Here is a 19,215-nt window from a genome sequence, read left to right as displayed (position 1 = left end):
CATAAAAAATCTTGAATATCGAATTGTATTTCTAGTATTAAGATATCTGTAGAATTCTTCCTCTCAATATAAAAAAATATCTGAACATTGTAACCTTTTATGAATTTAAAATGTAAAAACAAAAAAATGGCACCGCCATCCTATCGCATTTGTGCCTATCAAATAAAGGAACTGAAAAAGATGGATGTTATATTTTCGTTCCGAACGTTCACTAGATTTCTTCTTATGCTGCTGCCAGTGCTAGTTATGGACTTTGAACACCTGATTGAGTACTAGGACATTAATCAATAAAGTACTTACCCTCGCAATGGAATCCGTCGCCCCGATAGCCAGGGAAGCACGTGCAAGTAAAGCTACCTAAAGTATTTGTACAGTGCGCGAAAACGTCACAGGGTCGATATTTACACTCGTTTTCGTCTGTAAATGTAAAAACAAAAACAAAACGAAAGTAAGAAGAAAATTCGGCGTAATTAGCAATTAGTGTTGTATTAAACGGGATCGTTGCCTAGGTTTCCGCCGACTCATCCAATCGGATTACATCTTCAAAGCGCGAAAATCATCATTATCATCATCATCAGCTTCATTATCCCAATTGAGCGATACTGGTGAATACTATTATTTGAATTCTAAACATTGGCAACATACTGAAGCTCGATTCTGCGGAATGGGGCCACGGGAGGCACAAATTCTACCGCGTCATTGCCAGGCTCGGACCGTTGAATAGCTGTATGTTTAGTGCCGGAGTTCCTAGGTTATTTTCTCGTTAGGGACCGTTTACCCATTGAAATCGGTGCTATCTGTTCTGCTTTCGAGGTGCGCTCAATCGCGGATATATTCATAGAGCACACATGCCTCCCAGACTCTTTTATTGGTTGAACTTTATCCCAGGGAAGTTTCCCCACCGAGCAGAACTAGAAGGATGATTATCGGAATTTACGATCGATTGTACTCACAATCAACCCTACGTTCATTCGCAAGGTAAAATGGCTTATCCTATTCAGATTGGATGCGGGGATCGTACTAATTCAACTGTGCATGCCATTAGAGCTGATGTGCGCAAATTCAAAAGGTGTGTTCGTTGTTTGGTGTTCTCGTAATTCCCTAGAGAATAACAATAAAACCGTATCTAACGGTTCTAATTTTGCGTACTTGTTCGAACTCAAGTTTATCGTGTGTACGAAATTTCTATAAAACTTTGATGACACTTTACATTAGCGCGAGACGAGCGAATGCATTCACACATTGCCGGAGGTGACGTGCTCGTGTTCCGTTCATTCGCACACTCACCGAAGGCTATTCCCCATCAGAATCGGCGTATTAATTTGTAGCGCATTAGAACAGTTATTCCTTCAGAATTTACATCACGAGTTTCGCCTCCTGCTCCGTATACAGTAGAGATGATCATGGCCCGGGTGCTACATCTATGCCTCCTGGTGCCGCGCCTAACAAACCCAGCAGCCGCGGTGACCTATAGTACATATTGATCACCTGCAAAGGCCGCTCTCGGAGGTATCTAGGTACATACTAATTTACCTATTTTCTTCGCTTCGAAGTTGAACGCGACGGTTGGGCCTCAGTGGGAGGTGGGGATTTTCTCTAAATCTTGGTTTAAGGTGAGATCACGACAGAAGCAGCACGTCCCCATTGGCTGTTAGTTTGCGCCATGACTTTTCAATGCTGTTTCTTGTGCCTCGTTGGAGTCTTGGTCGCCGTTAGTGACGAGAAGGGGCAACACTTTGGCAGCTTTGGGTGTGGGGCGACCGGCGAGAATTTTATGCTAATGATAGACCGGAGCCTTTTTTTTCGGGGGAGGAGAAGGTTTCGGTTATTTAATGCTACTTGTTCTGTAGCTTCGGGTGCACATTATCTATTGATGCTGTTACAATGAGATGAAAGTCGTAACGGGATTTTCAAGGTGGGAGGGTGCCCGAAGAGTTTCAATATTTTTTTGTTCTTTGTTCAACCTTAGAATTAACTAACGGATGGTCATTATAGGAACCATTGGACAAGACCAGAACATCATTTCTCTTAACAGGATTGTGGTTTGAACGGCGAATGCTTTTCCCAGCATTATTTACGTCAGGGAATGCACCAGCAATGGAACCAATGGAGAATCGACCGATGATGATGATGATGATGATGACCGCGATCGTTCACATGCGATAAGCGAGAGAAAGGACGGCTATAGTACCCAGCTTCTCCGGAAATTCTCGGAGCTATGATTCCTTCGTGTCGGTTGACGCTAGTTAGCGATGCTTACCTGGAACTTGACAATTGCAACCTCCAAAGCCATCATTGCAATGGCATTGGCCTTCTAGGCACGCTCCGTTGGAGCAGGCCGTGCCATCTTTATCACAATCATCTGCAATAGGGGATAAGAGAAATGCAAACAAGGAAGTGATTAGTGTTCGGTTGGTAATTTAGGGGTGAGTTCTTGAGTATTCGCAGGCACAGGAACGTTACTTACTTGTACATTTTAACTTATTTCTAAGCTCATCGGAGCCCATGTAGCAGTCCGATTTGCCATCACACAGTTTGGACAGCTCGTACAGCTGCAGGTAGTCTGTTGACTCGTTGACTTGGCAGCCGAAGTAGCCATCCTCGAGGTTCAGAAAAAACACCTCGTGCTTTAGTCCGAATATGCCGACGTTTTTCCGGGACGCCGAGTACTGGGCACTCGCCTATAGTTGGGAGGAAAAAAGTGAACACAATAAGTCGACTGATCTAATAGTAATCCATCACGAAAAACTGATATGAAACATCTCGACTAAGGATCGCAAGGATAATTTGTTTTGTGGAAAGTTGTTATAGCAAAATCTTTCATTTCCGTTAATTGTTAAGCTTGCTATGTTTTCAAAATTTACCTTTTGTTCAACCTTAATATTCAAGTTCTCGTTATATTTACCGAATCCTTCTGAATTCGAAAGTAAACAAAAACATTTTATAAGAATTTTATCCATTCAATACTCGGAAAAAAATGTTCCCAAAATCGTTAATAAAGTGCCATGAAGTCTGGAACAATCACGTAAACGGTTGAAAAAAAAACACTTTTTTGCGAATTTGTTTTAGAAATTTGGGTGAAGCGAATTGATCAAAACTTTTGTTAAGTAGTTTTGGAATGGCAGTTAACTTCGCCAAGACGTTGTACAAAAAGCTATTTAACCGAGACGCCTGCCGAAATTTTTACATGGAAAAATAACAGAATGTTATTGAAATGATACATTATAATGCATAAATATTTTAATCAATTCGCACCCAAATTAAAAAAAAAATCGCGCAAGAAATTTCTATTTTTCGTGTTGAAACCCGTACCGCTTGTTTATATGATGTTTTGTGTTTAAAAAACTTTTATCATTTTATTTTAAATTTTTCAATATTCCGTGTGTCCACTAGTACCTTCAAATCGTGTTGACATACTTTCGACGAGGTTTTTTTTATATATTCTGGCTCACTTTTATCCACTGCTGTCTTGAGAGCTTCAAAGTATGTATTTTTGTAGGAAACCGTCATCTTGTCCAGTTGTTCATCCAAATAACTCCACAAATTGTCGATTGGGTTCAGGTCAAGCATTTTGATCCGGTTTGATTTGAAAAACACTGTAGTTTTCTTCGCTGTATGTTTAGGATCACTGTCTTGTTGAAAAATAAAACTGATTTCTAAACCAAACCTCCAAATTTTCACACAGCAGATCGATGTACACATCAGCAGTCATAATCCCCTGATATAAGCTAAACTTCTCTCTCCAGATCATACCATGACATTTCCACATCCATGATTTATCGTCTTTTGAATTTCAGAATCTTGCTTAAGTGCATTGCCACAATTTCCCCAAACCCTCGATCGACATTTTTGTTCGAATAGCTAGCTCAAATTGACTCTAGTCCGTCCATCAAACTCTTTTCCAAAAGTCTACAGACGTAAAAGCGTATTTTTTTGTAAATTCCAACCGCTTCTTTTGGTTTCATTTGCTAATGAATAGGCGTTTGGATGCAAACAGCTCTTCAACCCACTTTCGGCAAGCCGTCGATGAACAGTACGTCGACTAACGTTAAGATCCAAAGATTTAAGAATATTTCACGACGATAATTTCGGATTCTTTTTAAACAATCGAACAATTCCGGATTTCTCACAATTCCTTGTGTCTTGTATTTATTTTTCCAAATATGCTGCACAACTCCAAGAGAAATAGAATTTTCGTAATTTCGCGGAAAGAAATGTTTTTTTTTTATGGTCGCGTATTATCAAACTTCTTACATCACGTGAAATCTGCTTTCTACACGTTTTTGACGCTTAAAATGGCACCAACTTAGAAAATTCAAGTAAAAACTAAATCTCTTCTGTTACCAGACTGTCAAAGCTTACAGTGCACAGTGGTCCGAATCCAGAATTTAGGATGACAAAAACATTTGTGACTAAACTACTGGTTCTAGAGATTTCATGTCTTCGGAACAAATAATCTGTGTCAATTGGGGCATCTTTTGAGATGGGTGCTATTAGGGTGGTTCTTATTGCTTGTACGATCTGAAAATTATTTTCGAAATAAGAAAAGATAGAACAATGAAGTGTTCCGCAAAATTGTAGTACAACCTTTTTCAAGCAACTTTGCTGAATACGTCATATTTGTAACTTTAATGGTTTTAATTTTACAGCTATTAAAATGGTGTGTGATAGGGTATCCCTAACAAAATCAGTTTTTTCGTTATAACTTTTTAAATAATTTTTTTCCGTCAATGGCGTCTTCACAAAACTTTTAGAGCTTATTGAGACGAATATTATTTACCTAGACATATTTGAGGTAGCTCATTTATTTCAAAAGTTATGAGCATTTTTAGCAAAAGTTTATGAAGATGGAGATGGAGGATCCAACCGTACTCGTGATCATAAATCATTCTCGTTGCCTCCAAATAGCCTGCAAAAACTTGGGCGTTTATTGTTGCTTAGCTATGGATAACGGCGAGAATGATACGCAATCGTTCCAATAAATCTGCATTCAAACCCGTGATCTCACAAACTCCATTCAGCAAAAACTTTTCTTGTCGCGTTGCCATCATTGGAATTGCCTCAACTGAGTAATGGCTCATTAATTCGAAGGCTCGGTCTTTTCTTTAACGATTTGTCGTCTTTCCAACACGCCACTTTCGTGTTTCCTTCTCAAAACGTCGTCATTGACCACCGATTCTTAACATTTCCTTTCGATCATGCCCATATGATCCTGCCTAGCTCTAGCTTTCCGTTCTAAGTTTACGAATGAATAACTTTAGAATACCTATCCGTTTTTCGATTTTAACATCTTTCGTTTCTCTTATTCATAAATTTTCCGAAACTAGCTAACAAAGTTGATACTGTAAATTGAAATATGTGTGACTAGGATGGCTAGCCAAACATCACACTACGTTCTCCGCTGTTCAGATGGATTGATACACGACTACATTAGAAACAACAACTCAGTGGACCCTTTGCCACACTCGGGTAGTTTTATTTGAGATTTTGTTTATCTATCTGATCTTATTTTAAAAATAGTTGCTAGGTTACACTGACCGTTTTACTTTTAATGCTACAAATAGTAGTAATATTCTCAATATTCAAACTAAAATAAAATGAGTTAAACAAAAATGACCCTTATTTCGAAAATAATTTTCAGATCGTACAAGCAATAAGAACCACCCTAATAGCACCCATCTCAAAAGATGCCCCAATTGACACAGATTATTTGTTCCGAAGACATGAAATCTCTAGAACCAGTAGTTTAGTCACAAATGTTTTTGTCATCCTAAATTCTGGATTCGGACCACTGTGCAGTGATGCCAACATTTCAGAGTTGGTCTAATTGGCTTTATCATAAAATGAGAATTTTGAAGTGCATGATTGATTTTGTCCAACTTAAAAAGAACACTTATACTTATAACAATTTCTAGCAGAATTTTTTAACAGTTTCAAAAAATTTTAGTCTCTACTACTACTACATCATGCTTAGCAAAGAAAGAAACTGAAAAAAATCATTTTAGAGTAAATGTATGATTTAATTCGTCCAGTACTGTATATCTCAACTATTTTTCAGGAACAAAATGGAAGTAGATAGTTTATTTATTTATTTGTGGCAATGAAAATCAACAAATGTATATAGTCCGAATGATAGTTTCTAAGTAAATTAAGAAAATTTATCTGAATTCTGCAACGTGGTAAGTGAAAATCGAATCCGGAGGATACTCTATTAAACGTTCTCTGTAATTAAATAACGACACTGCTGACTCCGTAGTTAGTGCGGCGTAGGTGTATTCATAGGAACTCATTGTTGTGGAAGGCTCTAGAACGAACGTTATTATTCATTTCGCTAAGAAGTGCTGGGCAATTGTAATCCCGCCACACTTGTGATGTGTCGAGTCCAATGAGAAGCTTAGCAAATTGATGTGGGTTATTTCGACGGAGAGCAAAACGAATAAAACTTTGCTTAACTGACTCGATTCCATGAACACTAATGAGGTAGTGAGGATTCCATACCACTGAGCTATATTCGAGCGTTGAGCGAACCAGTGAGAAATAGAAAGACTTCAGACAATAAAAGTCCGTGTTCTCATTACGAAAGCCAAAGAGCAGGATACTTCGGAGACAATGTAGCTGATATTATCAATATAAACCCCAAGATCTTTGATACAAGTCATTCTGATTCTCCACCAAAGCGGTAGCCAAATCTAACGGGAAGTTTCATCCGCGTTAACGTAAACAAATATTTTTCGATGTTCAAGGTCATTCGGTTGACTTGATACCACTCTGAACAAAATACCAATTGTCGTTGGAGAAATACAGCATCGTCTGCACATACTTTGGTTCTGAAAAAAATATTTAGATCATCAGCGAACGATAGCTGTGGACCTTTCAGGGCAAAATTGATATCGTTGAAGTGCAGTAGAAAGATCAATGGGCCGTGATGCAGTCTACTTTCAACTTCTGCCGGAGTCAGACCTAGAATCGTGCCAAGTGAACAACATACCACTCGTAGATCGCATTGTCTCGTGAACATTTGATTATTTTTGTCATCATGAGTAAAGTTGTCGAAAAAGCTGTACTCCGATCCAACGTCGCGGTTGTTGAGTTTAAATTTTGTTCACTACAGTATTAACCCTCAAAAAGGCAGGGGGTCTCAGAGGCCTGGCTAGTTACAGTTGTCTAGTTTCAGTGAAGTTGTAATTTGAAATACAAATGATCGAGCGTTTTGGGGATTTTGATTGTCTCACTGATAAAATGACAAAAAGAGGTTTTTGATTTCATTGGGTCTTAGGAGCGATGTTTCTTGAAGTCAGAATTTTAGCTTGCCTTATTGAGGGTTAATATCATTCAACATGTTAGCGCAAGCCGAAAGATTCGTTTTGACAACTCAAAACACGTAGTCGAAAGTGACAACGTTGGAATTATGGATCTCGTGTATATTGAAAATGACTTTATAGATGTAAGGCTTCATGACCTATCACTTCGTGCCCTTTCTGAACCAATAGCAAAATGCAATACAGAGAAGTAGAATCCGTTACACCTAATACTTGGAGAAACTTCTTCCCGGGTACTCCTAACGGCGTTTTTGTATGGAGGATGCGCCTCGAAAGACCTGTTACCTTCTACTTGACCATAAAAATTTAAAACTCACAAACTACAATCAAACAAACTACGCTATGCACCCGTGATGGACAAACTGAAGGAGTGCAAGTACTGTAACCACATTTAGTTCCGCATTCAACGACCTATTAATCATCAAAAACGGTTGAGAAATGACAGAGTTATTAATTTTTTTCCGAATTAGGAATTTTGATTCAATTTTCTTGTTTGATTACGTATACAATCAAAAGTATGTGTGTGAGCTTGAGCTTGTGCGACCACCCATGGCTGCTACTCCGTTGTCGATCTGGACTAGCTGAAGTTGCACAGAAAATAAGTAGATAATTATGCTTGGGAGTAACGAAACATCTTCCAATGTGCAACTTCTGGTAATCCTAAAGTATTGATTAATACCGGCGCCGGCCAGACCCGAACGTAGATCGCGGAAGGAAAGGGAAGGAATGGTTAGTCCGATACTTGCTTTTGCTAGAGGCCGTATATACTACTGCGCACTCCACAATAATCATATCACGGGAGGAGGATATTTTTGTTAGTATGAGTATAGAAGTTGGACCACTTCTTCTTTACCGCCGCCAGAGAGGTGATACCACTATCTGGACTAGATATCGATCCACCAAACTTATAGACCGGGGACCACCGGCTTTACTTCCCTTCCGACGGAAGACGTGACCACAGAGTTTTTCACCTCAGAATAATCTCAACGACCTCGACTGGAATTGAACCCAGGCAAATTGGAATGAGTGGCGGTCACGCTTCCCACTCAACCACCGTCGCCGTCACAATCAAAAGTGTGTGTGTGTGTGTGAACTTAAAAGTTAAAATTGGAAAAAATAACAGAAGATATAATTCTAGAATTTTATAATGTTTGACCATGTCTGACCACCCACTTAAGAGTTCAGCGAACAAGCTCCTAATTTGAAAAAAAATTAAAGGGTTGTGTACAGGACACGACCACGGTGACATTAAAAATATAGCTTTTTTATCTATCACACATATCGACACACGTTCTTGTTCACTCGCCTGTTTTCATATGTTACAATTTGCTATATACCCTCCCCATTAAAACATAATTTATTGAAGGTCTTTTAACGGTAATCTATTAATTAATCAAGTATCTCACTAGGTGATTGGCATTATTTGGCTGATCCATCTAGTAAATAGGCTGGTCTGTCCAGAAAATATATTCAAAAGAAAAGTTCCATATTGAGAGCTGTGATGAGGAAACCCACGCCCGCCAACGGAAATATACAGATTCTCCATAAAATATGAAATTTCATTTTCCATTTAAATTTTCAATAATGTACTAATGAACTTAAGTAAACAATCTTAAGTGCAAGTATTTCTTGATCGATTAGTGGTGGAAAAATGAAATTATTTGATAAATTACATTGTTATGCAACGTTCGCACTACCAGTTAAAACGGGTTTTTATGCTATCTTGGTGACATTTTTCTTGTTGCTAATTATTAAAACGTGTTATAACTCTGTAGTGTAAACATTGTATTATTAAACCAATTCTGCAGCGTTTTATGTTATATAGGTGTTTTATGTGGTAATAGGACTGACATAATTATATCTTCAGTACAGCGGTTTGTTTCATAATTTAAAACAGATTTATTTTAAAATTTAAATTAGTATACCCATCCGTATTTGTTGTATACCTTAAAACGCAATTAGAACTGTGTTTTAAATACATAGGGTAGGACAGATATTCTGACTGGTTAAACTGGGAAAACAATTTTAAGTCCAGTAACGCCTAAGACATGGCTTGAATTTGAATCGAAAAAGAACACCCACTTCAACTGCTGCTGGGACGGTAAGTTCTGTTTTAAAATTTTCCGTTGTGTGCAGTACGAAACAAAAGTGTTTGAAATTAGAAAACAAAAAGTTCTGCTGGGAATGTGATTGTTTCCGATGCAATTACACTCAGATTTTTCACGCAGGGGATACAGGCCGTGTAAATGAAAACCGCGTAAATTTAAAAAAAACGCGTTAATGAAAACCGCGTAAATTTCAAAATCCGCGTAAAAAACCTGAGTGTACTCTCCTATATAAAATACTACGCTGCTGAACAGTGTAATAACTACAGAAGCACGTTGTCAGATGCCTTACTGATAAAAAACATTTAACCGAAATATGAAAACCAATTGGCTCTTTACCCTACGCAGCTACAAAGCGCCGTAAACATGGATTAACAAGTTACAACGCACACGCATGCATAAAAATAAATATATTTTTTGCAAACGCAACACTCTTAAGCAGCACACACCGTATTGAATTAAATCCAAACCACCCCGCCCACCCACTTTGCAAATCATTCTGTGACACCATGCTGGTACCCGACAAATCCGCACACGGCCACCGCTGCCGAAAATGCATAGCGTCTACCGCTTATTGTAGTGCCCAGACGCTGCAGCCATGATCTTACCCGTTCGACATAAGAACAAAAACTGATTCAAACGGGTACGCGTCACCTCTATTTATAAACTAACCGTATATGGTTTAGTCACTTAGGTGCGAGTGTGTGCAAATGCCAATGTTACCGAAAATCGATAGCGCTTATTGCATCGCCCGGAGACGACGTTGCTCGTGTGGGATAAGAGCAACAACTGATTTAAACGGACATGCGTTGCTTCTATTTATGACTTTTCGTGTTTCATTGAGCAACTAAGCTGCCCTCTTTTGACGGCTGTGTCTGAGAAATGTGCCTCACGAATGGTATTTTTCCCGTTTTTTGTGAACTTTTTAATTTTACCAATTTCCAAAAGTCTACTTTTATTGGGGAGATATTAAATTATTACCAACATTTAAGTTAGGTGTTTCTGAATCGGTTGGTGTATGAATGATTAAAATCCATCTAGTAATATCGGAGTTATAAGCGTGCAAACCTTACATAGTTTCGTTACATGGGAGATAGTTTAGATTTTAGAATGACACCTAGCCCCAGATAGTGGAGTAAGACATTTTTAATGTCAAAAAATAATAACATTACCATTTTTTAACAGATTTTGATGATCAATAGGTCGTTAGAAGGGGAATGAAATATTATTTTTAAATATTATTAAAACAAAGATTTTTCTTTAGGAGAATGTTGAGCAATTTTCATATTATTCATGAAAAATCGCAAAATAACACGGTGTTACAGTGATTTTGTACTTTTCAATAGACCTAGTATAGTTTGTAGATCTCATCAAATGCACAACAAAACAATGTATGAAAAATGTTGTATACCCTCAAAATCTATAGCAAAAACACGATTTTTCGAAACTTTCGGCACTAAAAAAATTTTACACTGTCATTTTCAAACCGTTTCTAAATTAAGTGTTTTGGAAAGAAGAAAGAAATTACTTTTCCAACGGTATGCTATGTTATGTTCTTTTGTTAATCGTACTATGCGGTTTTGGGACAACAATATGAAAGATACCATTATGTTGCTATTTTTTCATTAAAAATATAAAAATTGCCCAACATTGTTATTAGGAAACCTCTTTGTTTTAATGAAAATTTAAGGAGAACATTTAATTCCGAATCCAATGACCTATATTTGATCAAAATCGGTTGAAAAATGGCTGAGTTATTATTTTTTTCCAAATCAGAAACCTGCTCGCATGAACTCATAAGGGGTTAGTGAGGTATTCTCTCGTACTGTAAGATGCTAAAATTATATCTTCCGTTATTCTATCCAATTTCATGTTAAAAGTTCACACACATACTTTTGAATGTATACGTAATCGAGCAAAAAAAACGTTTTTTTTTTCAAAATTTTATATGAGACCGTCTCCTTAAAAGTTCATGCGAGCAAGTTTCTAATTTGGACAAAAATAATACTTTTCCCAACGATTTTGATAATAAATAGGTCGTTGGATACGAAATTAAATATTCTCCTTCAATTTTTATCGAAACAAAGACGCTTCCTAATAAAAATGTTAAGCAATTTTCATATTTTCAATGAAAAAATAGCAAAATAATGGTAACATTCATATTGTTGTCCCAAAACCGCCTAGTACGATTAACAAAAGAACATAACAAAACATGTCGTTGGGGAGGTCATTTCTTCTTCTTTCCAAAACATTCAAAAAATTTAAAATCGGTTAAAAAATGACCGCCCAAAAAAAATTTTGTGCAGAAAGTTCCAAAAAATCGATTTTAGCTATAAATCAAGATTTTGAGAGTATATTAAATTGATCAAACGTGATTTTGTGTTGTATTTGACCAGACCTACAACCTTTGCTATAGCACTTTAAATGTACATTCAATTATTTTTATGTTGTAGCACCGTGTAATGGGAAACCGCGTCTTCACTTCTAGTCCGGAGTAAAGTTTGTGCTTTTGAGTTGAAATCCAAAATAATCTACTGCATGTGCCCAAACCGCTTTCGTCGCCTTCCGCGATTCTTGGAAACGAACGAGCAGCTTTCCATCACCAAAAAAACGCCGACCGCCTGACGGTGCGGACATACATTATCTTGGATGTTGCTTTAATCAATTCCCCTTACAGCTTGACTGCAGGTTGATGGGTTTGGAGGAAACAAAATTAATTTATATTTTCGCCACCCCTTCGATGCTTAGGTCACAAAACCTCGCCCGAACCTGTGAATCTTCGCGAAAAGATTGCGAAGATATCCATCCTCCAGGGAGAAAATCAATCACGCCTCAATCAAGGCTCACATTCGCTAGCTCTGCTCTGCTGTCCAAGTTCAACAACCGTCTGCGGGGTGGGATCCCGCTGCTATTGGCCGGGGCTTTCGGGTACGAATAATGTAAATCACTTCGCAGTACGAAGCTCCGACTCATAAAAATTAACTTGGGACGTGTAAGCATGATTGGAACACGAAAATCATCGACCGGTTCGGGGATGTGGTCATACTACAAACGGCGAATGGATCGTGTTCCGCGTGATCGGTTGTGTATCGTTATAAGGAGCAGTAAAACGTAGGGATTCTTTTATTCTAATGAGTGGAGAATAGTTTGTCGGGTCGGTTTAGGGTTTCTGTAAAGGTTTTCCTTGTCTTAATACTGTATAAAGTGTAAGTATCAGTATTTGTAAATTTGAATGTGTAATCGTAATTTAACAAATTAATTTACCTTGTCTAAATAACAGTTCAGGTAACAAACAAACAAAAACTTTTGCTTAATTCGAAAGTATTCCCAATTTTCAACATTTCTATCGAATTATTTATTACTTGAAACCAGCAGGCTTTGGTTTGACGTTACCAGCATGATCCTGAAATTAGCTTTTCCTGTTTTGGGGAGAATGCAACCGTCCGTGCGGGGCCAGCAGGTCAACAATCGGTAGAATATTTCGTTTGGTAGCCGAACTCGTGATGGTTCGCAATTCGTCGTTTTCGTCATCGGTAGACAGCCGAGGTGCAATTTGCGATTCGCAACGGCGTGCGTCGTCGGTGATCACTGAGTCGACAGGCACCCACCGGGACCGGTGCAGAAGATTCAAAACATTTAATTTACGTTGCCAAATTATGAACAAAGCTATCCGAAAGATGATATTCCCCCGTAGTGCTGGTGGTCGAAAGGATTAACGATTTCTCACGCTGGGTTCTCAGCAGAGACAGATAACTCATGCGGGGATAATGACGTTCAGCTGACAGTGATATCTTATATTTTTACTTTTTTATTTAAAAAATCTGCTGTAAATTTTTAAATTTGATTTCCGAGTGCTGGACTATACCAATCGACCAAGGCTGTGAACCATTTGACGATTTTTTTTAACTTTTAGTTAAAATTTGACAGTTCGAAAGTTATTTTCTCTTGAATGGAAAAATTTAACCGAGAGAGCGAACCATTTCAAAAGTTGACATATGGATAGTTATTTAGAATTGACAGCTGCGTTGACAACAAGTTGGTAGAGGTGTGAACATTTGAAGATATTTTAAAATTAGTTTTTTTCTTATTACATTAAGTATGACAGACATAGCCTCCAAAAGTAAACATCCACACCATGAAATATCCCAAACAAATCTTAACACAACACGTTATCGTTTCCATCTTTATCCCTTAATTTTGTGTTGAAAAATATTGACAACCTCAATTATGTACAGAAAATGTTTCCACTTTTTTATTCTGCATCATGGGCAAAATTTTAACCATCGAGCTGTCAAATTTAACTAAAGCTCTGTCAATTTTAACCATGCTCTAGAGTAGGGTTATTTTGCAAATAACTTTTGAAGTGTTAGATTTTAACTAAAAGTTAAAAATTTCACCAAATGGTTCGCAGCCTAAGATAGACGCAGTTTAGCCAGTTTCAAGGTGTACTGCAGTGTGGTAATAGATTATTATCTACGCACACTGGCGGCTCCAGGGAGGCGTACGGGGGGCACGAGCCCCCCTCCCCATTGAGCCAGAAGCTATTTTGGTAAAAAAAGTATTTAACATTTCTTTCTTTAGTATGTTAATATTTTAGAAGTGATGAACACCACATTGATTTTGATCATACTAGATGGTTCTTAGTAGTACGGTTGTCTATGATGTCGAATTTGCTTACAGTACCGATTCGCGATGATTTGATGTACGTATGTAGCTTGTTCTGCAAACTAATAAAACGCTTAATTTAAGACTTATATTTCGTGGGGTCAGGAAGTAACTTATTGTTCAAGCTTGTCGCTTTTTTGTAACTCGAACATCGTTGAAAACGTCTTGGTAGAAGTTCTTCAAATTTCAAATGAAATGGAACCCACCTCCTTTGATTGCGATTGCGATCTTTGTCACCGCCCTTGTACTCAGGGTTCTTGATAGCAATGACCAGATGAATGGGTACAACAATACTTAACATCAATCGCCACAGTGTAACTTGTTACGGAAGTATTAGCTGTCCGAGTTATAGCAGCCTGGACTAAAGATTTCGAAGATTGAGTTTGCGACTCATTTTGTCCAGGTAAAGTTGGACATCGGATAAGCTCCTTCTCGCGTGAGTGAGTGAGAATTTTAATGCCTGACTAAAACCGATATTCAGGCATTAAAATTCTCACCCACTATACTACCAAATACAAATATGTTAATATAATTTGTATTTGATACTACTAACTGTGAATTATATTATCCAATTAGAAATACTACTTTCTAGTCCAGCTTCGGGTTGGAAGATCCGGGTTATCTGTCTCTTCCTGGCAGTTCATCCAAAGTGCTCCAAAAACTTGTTTATGGTGGGTTTTTCTCTCGCAGGTAGAATTATGAAGCGCCTCGTCAATATTTATTTTGTCGTATGTCGAAGAATCTTAGCTTTCCAGAGAGAGTAAAGACGCTATAATCTGGGCTTATTAGCCAGGGCAAGGTGTAAATACCTCTGTCCCACCCAAAGGACCAAATGAGTGACATTAACCTTCTTAGCAAAGACACTCCCAACGATTTATTATATCCCCTTCAAACTGAAACGGTCGGTACGGTTGTCCTCGTTTCTTCCTCCTTTAAGATTCAAAACAATTCGTTAATTAAATTATTCATTAAATGAATAATTTAATTGCGGTCTATTTTTGAAACATCTTTAAACCCAACTCTGCACAGTAGGCCTGGCAGTATTAAAACATTTGCGACATATAAAAATATGCTTTAAATATTAATATTGACAAGAAAAACACTACAGAATAACTGCTGTGTTTTCCAGGATGCTTTTCAATACTGACTGTGTAAGGGTTAGAATAGAATAGAATAGAATAGAAATGTCCAAAAATCTTAGCTTTCACTTAATTTCCAGTGCACGAAATTTTGGAAACGAAAAACTCAAACAATATAAAAGTATATCTAACGCATTTGTGCCTATTAAATACATAAACGAACTGAATAAAAAAAAGTATAATGAGACGAAAGATGACAGTTCTGCTAATCATCTTGCCTATCAAAATAACTAAGTAGACTTGTTTTTATGTTTTTATAGCAGACTGAAATGTTTAATTGATAATATCGGGTACGTCACTGTAGGCTAGATTCTACCAGAGCGGTGGCACAACAAATGAGCTGAGAACCGGTTTTACAGTGCTGGGTAAGATGTGCCAGCGCGTGATCATGTGCCAGGCGATCAACGAAAGGATAAGTGTAGTGAGGGCCGAAGACCTTTTCTTCAACTACAGCATCATCAACGTGCATTGCCCTCATGAAGGAAGCCCCGGGGATGCCAAAGATGCAAATTAAGCATGTTTAAGACAGTCTTCCGCGGCGGGATGTTAGGCTCGTCATCTGCGACATGAACAGATGACGATGCGGCAACTTCGCTGCCTTCTTTTCCCGCAATGGTATCCACATGGCAACCTGGAGATCACCCGACCCGACATCACAATGTTCGCACCTACTGCAGTGCGATTATGGATTAGAACCACTACCTGATAGTGGTCTGAAGGTGCTCAAAACTGTCGACGGAGTACAACAATTGTTGAGCACGGACGCTGAGGCTCAACATCGAGCAGCTTACAGACGACCGTGTTGCCGAGGAATACCTGGAGCAGTTAGAGACAGAGCTACCAACGCACTACTCTTGAGGATGGCTAGAGCAACGTACGAACCGCCGTAGATAGCACTGCACAGTGGCACGACTTGGAACAAAATGTGGACTAAAGTCCAAACTTATCCGTATCGGTTCATATAGGACGTTTTTATGTAATTTTGGTACGCTGAATTCGTTTTCGATATTAAAACATCTCAAAAATAAACATTTACTATTCATTAGGGTGTCTCAAAAATATTTTTTTCTCTAAATCGTCCTTAAAATTTGTGTATATTAATTTTCGTGTGCTAAATCGTTTTTGATATTAACATTTGTAAAAATAATTTCATTATACGTTAGGGTGGCTCAAAAATAATTATTTTGTTGTGAAGGTTCAAAATTTTTTTAAAGGCATTTTTGCGCGCTAAATGTTGGTTATAAAAATAGAAATTAACTTTACTACTTATTAGAGTGGCTCTTAGTAAATATTTTGTCTTTCATAAAGATTTCTTTCAATTGTAATTTTGGAATTTATTTTCCGTATTGAAACGAATTGATTGACATCTCATTATGGGGCTTCAGAAATGACTATATTATTTTTAAGGATCCAATAAGATGTGATCGACTAATTTTGGAACGTTTAATTCATTAGTGGGTTACTTGGTATGAAAACTACATTTTCTTTCATTTTCAAAGCAAACAGCGTCTTAGTGAAATATTGATTTACATTCACTAATCAACAAGATGGTTAACGATTTTGTTTTCGCAGGTGTGTTCTAAGTTACTTAGATTGTTTATTTCATACCTTAAATAAAAATAAATCCAAAATCCTTTTTTCGCGTATATGGTTCATTTAAAAATGGTCTTATTTTGTTTGGATAATATCGCATACCCTTATATCAGTGCTATGCAAACTCGGATCAAAATAGTCTCACCTAATGACTAGAACTCAACTGTGTTCACTCAATTTGACAGTTATTGCATAAGTTGGCAAAAATAGTTCCAGAAACATTTTATGACATATTTCAGATGGTTGAAAATATTTACTGATTTTTAAACATTCTTAATTCCTTTACCACTTAAAAACCATACTTCCCACTCGGCTCCTTACTCTTGATAACTAGTAAAACCCTTGTAGATCATGCTCTAAATGCCATTTGAAAGTAGTGCATAAATTAGTGTCATTATTCTAGTTATAAAGTGAATATTCAAAATAAATGTTATTAATAACCATGCGTCTCCATTTACAGTTTTTTAAAATTTTGACTGCTTATCGCAAGTTTTCGCAAAACTAGCATAGGCTCATTGTAAAGAGAAATTGAAAAGCTTTCGAATGAGCATGGTGTGATCGTGGGCATTCACGGGCGTCGTTGTTGTTTTCGTTTAGAAGTTCGAATGCAATAAAAATTCATGACAAACAGTTATCTAAACACTAACTAAACCAACTAGTGACTTATTTTTGACGATTTTACGATGTAATTTTATCACACGGATAATTTTGGTGAAGTAATGCAACTCATAACATCAACCGTTTCTTTGAAAAACGAGAATAACCCTATGTAGTTCCTATGGTCAAATAATGCAAAAAACACTTGAGTTATGCCCTTCAAAAAGCTGTCAAAAATTCATTTTGCATTCAAATCGCCTAAAATCTAGCGAAAATGTCTCTGATGGCTCAGCGGATACGAGAAAAATACTAGTGAGAATATCGCATAGCCTTCATATATGGACTTAAGTCCGGGCTCGTCCCACTGTGCAACGGGGCCTTCCACAGTGGGACGAGCCCGGACTTAAGTCCATATATGAAGGCTATGCGATATTCTCACTAGTATTTTTCTCGTATCCGCTGAGCCATCAGAGACATTTTCGCTAGATTTTAGGCGATTTGAATGCAAAATGAATTTTTGACAGCTTTTTGAAGGGCATAACTCAAGTGTTTTTTGCATTATTTGACCATAGGAACTACATAGGGTTATTCTCGTTTTTCAAAGAAACGGTTGATGTTATGAGTTGCATTACTTCACCAAAATTATCCGTGTGATAAAATTACATCGTAAAATCGTCAAAAATAAGTCACTAGTTGGTTTAGTTAGTGTTTAGATAACTGTTTGTCATGAATTTTTATTGCATTCGAACTTCTAAACGAAAACAACAACGACGCCCGTGAATGCCCACGATCACACCATGCTCATTCGAAAGCTTTTCAATTTCTCTTTACAATGAGCCTATGCTAGTTTTGCGAAAACTTGCGATAAGCAGTCAAAATTTTAAAAAACTGTAAATGGAGACGCATGGTTATTAATAACATTTATTTTGAATATTCACTTTATAACTAGAATAATGACACTAATTTATGCACTACTTTCAAATGGCATTTAGAGCATGATCTACAAGGGTTTTACTAGTTATCAAGAGTAAGGAGCCGAGTGGGAAGTATGGTTTTTAAGTGGTAAAGGAATTAAGAATGTTTAAAAATCAGTAAATATTTTCAACCATCTGAAATATGTCATAAAATGTTTCTGGAACTATTTTTGCCAACTTATGCAATAACTGTCAAATTGAGTGAACACAGTTGAGTTCTAGTCATTAGGTGAGACTATTTTGATCCGAGTTTGCATAGCACTGATATAAGGGTATGCGATATTATCCAAACAAAATAAGACCATTTTTAAATGAACCATATACGCGAAAAAAGGATTTTGGATTTATTTTTATTTAAGGTATGAAATAAACAATCTAAGTAACTTAGAACACACCTGCGAAAACAAAATCGTTAACCATCTTGTTGATTAGTGAATGTAAATCAATATTTCACTAAGACGCTGTTTGCTTTGAAAATGAAAGAAAATGTAGTTTTCATACCAAGTAACCCACTAATGAATTAAACGTTCCAAAATTAGTCGATCACATCTTATTGGATCCTTAAAAATAATATAGTCATTTCTGAAGCCCCATAATGAGATGTCAATCAATTCGTTTCAATACGGAAAATAAATTCCAAAATTACAATTGAAAGAAATCTTTATGAAAGACAAAATATTTACTAAGAGCCACTCTAATAAGTAGTAAAGTTAATTTCTATTTTTATAACCAACATTTAGCGCGCAAAAATGCCTTTAAAAAAATTTTGAACCTTCACAACAAAATAATTATTTTTGAGCCACCCTAACGTATAATGAAATTA

General features: G+C 37.1%; 1 protein-coding gene across 1 annotated transcript in view; it reads right to left on the bottom strand.

Annotated features, from left to right (window-relative positions):
• The window catches only part of LOC131679918 (uncharacterized), a 385,760-nt gene that overhangs the window by 181,908 nt on the left and 184,637 nt on the right, over positions 1 to 19,215 (bottom strand). Inside the window, exons 3-5 of the mRNA XM_058960665.1 lie at positions 2,468 to 2,681; positions 2,261 to 2,362; positions 301 to 417 (exon numbers count right to left, since the gene is read on the bottom strand). Coding sequence (XP_058816648.1) covers positions 301 to 417; positions 2,261 to 2,362; positions 2,468 to 2,681 — 433 coding nt within the window. The remainder of the gene's footprint in view (positions 1 to 300; positions 418 to 2,260; positions 2,363 to 2,467; positions 2,682 to 19,215) is intronic.

The sequence above is a fragment of the Topomyia yanbarensis genome, chromosome 2 (assembly GCF_030247195.1).
Source record: "Topomyia yanbarensis strain Yona2022 chromosome 2, ASM3024719v1, whole genome shotgun sequence".
NCBI lineage: Eukaryota > Metazoa > Arthropoda > Insecta > Diptera > Culicidae > Topomyia > Topomyia yanbarensis.
Note: the sequence above shows the minus strand (reverse complement) of the source record. Positions and strands in the feature narration are given on the sequence as shown.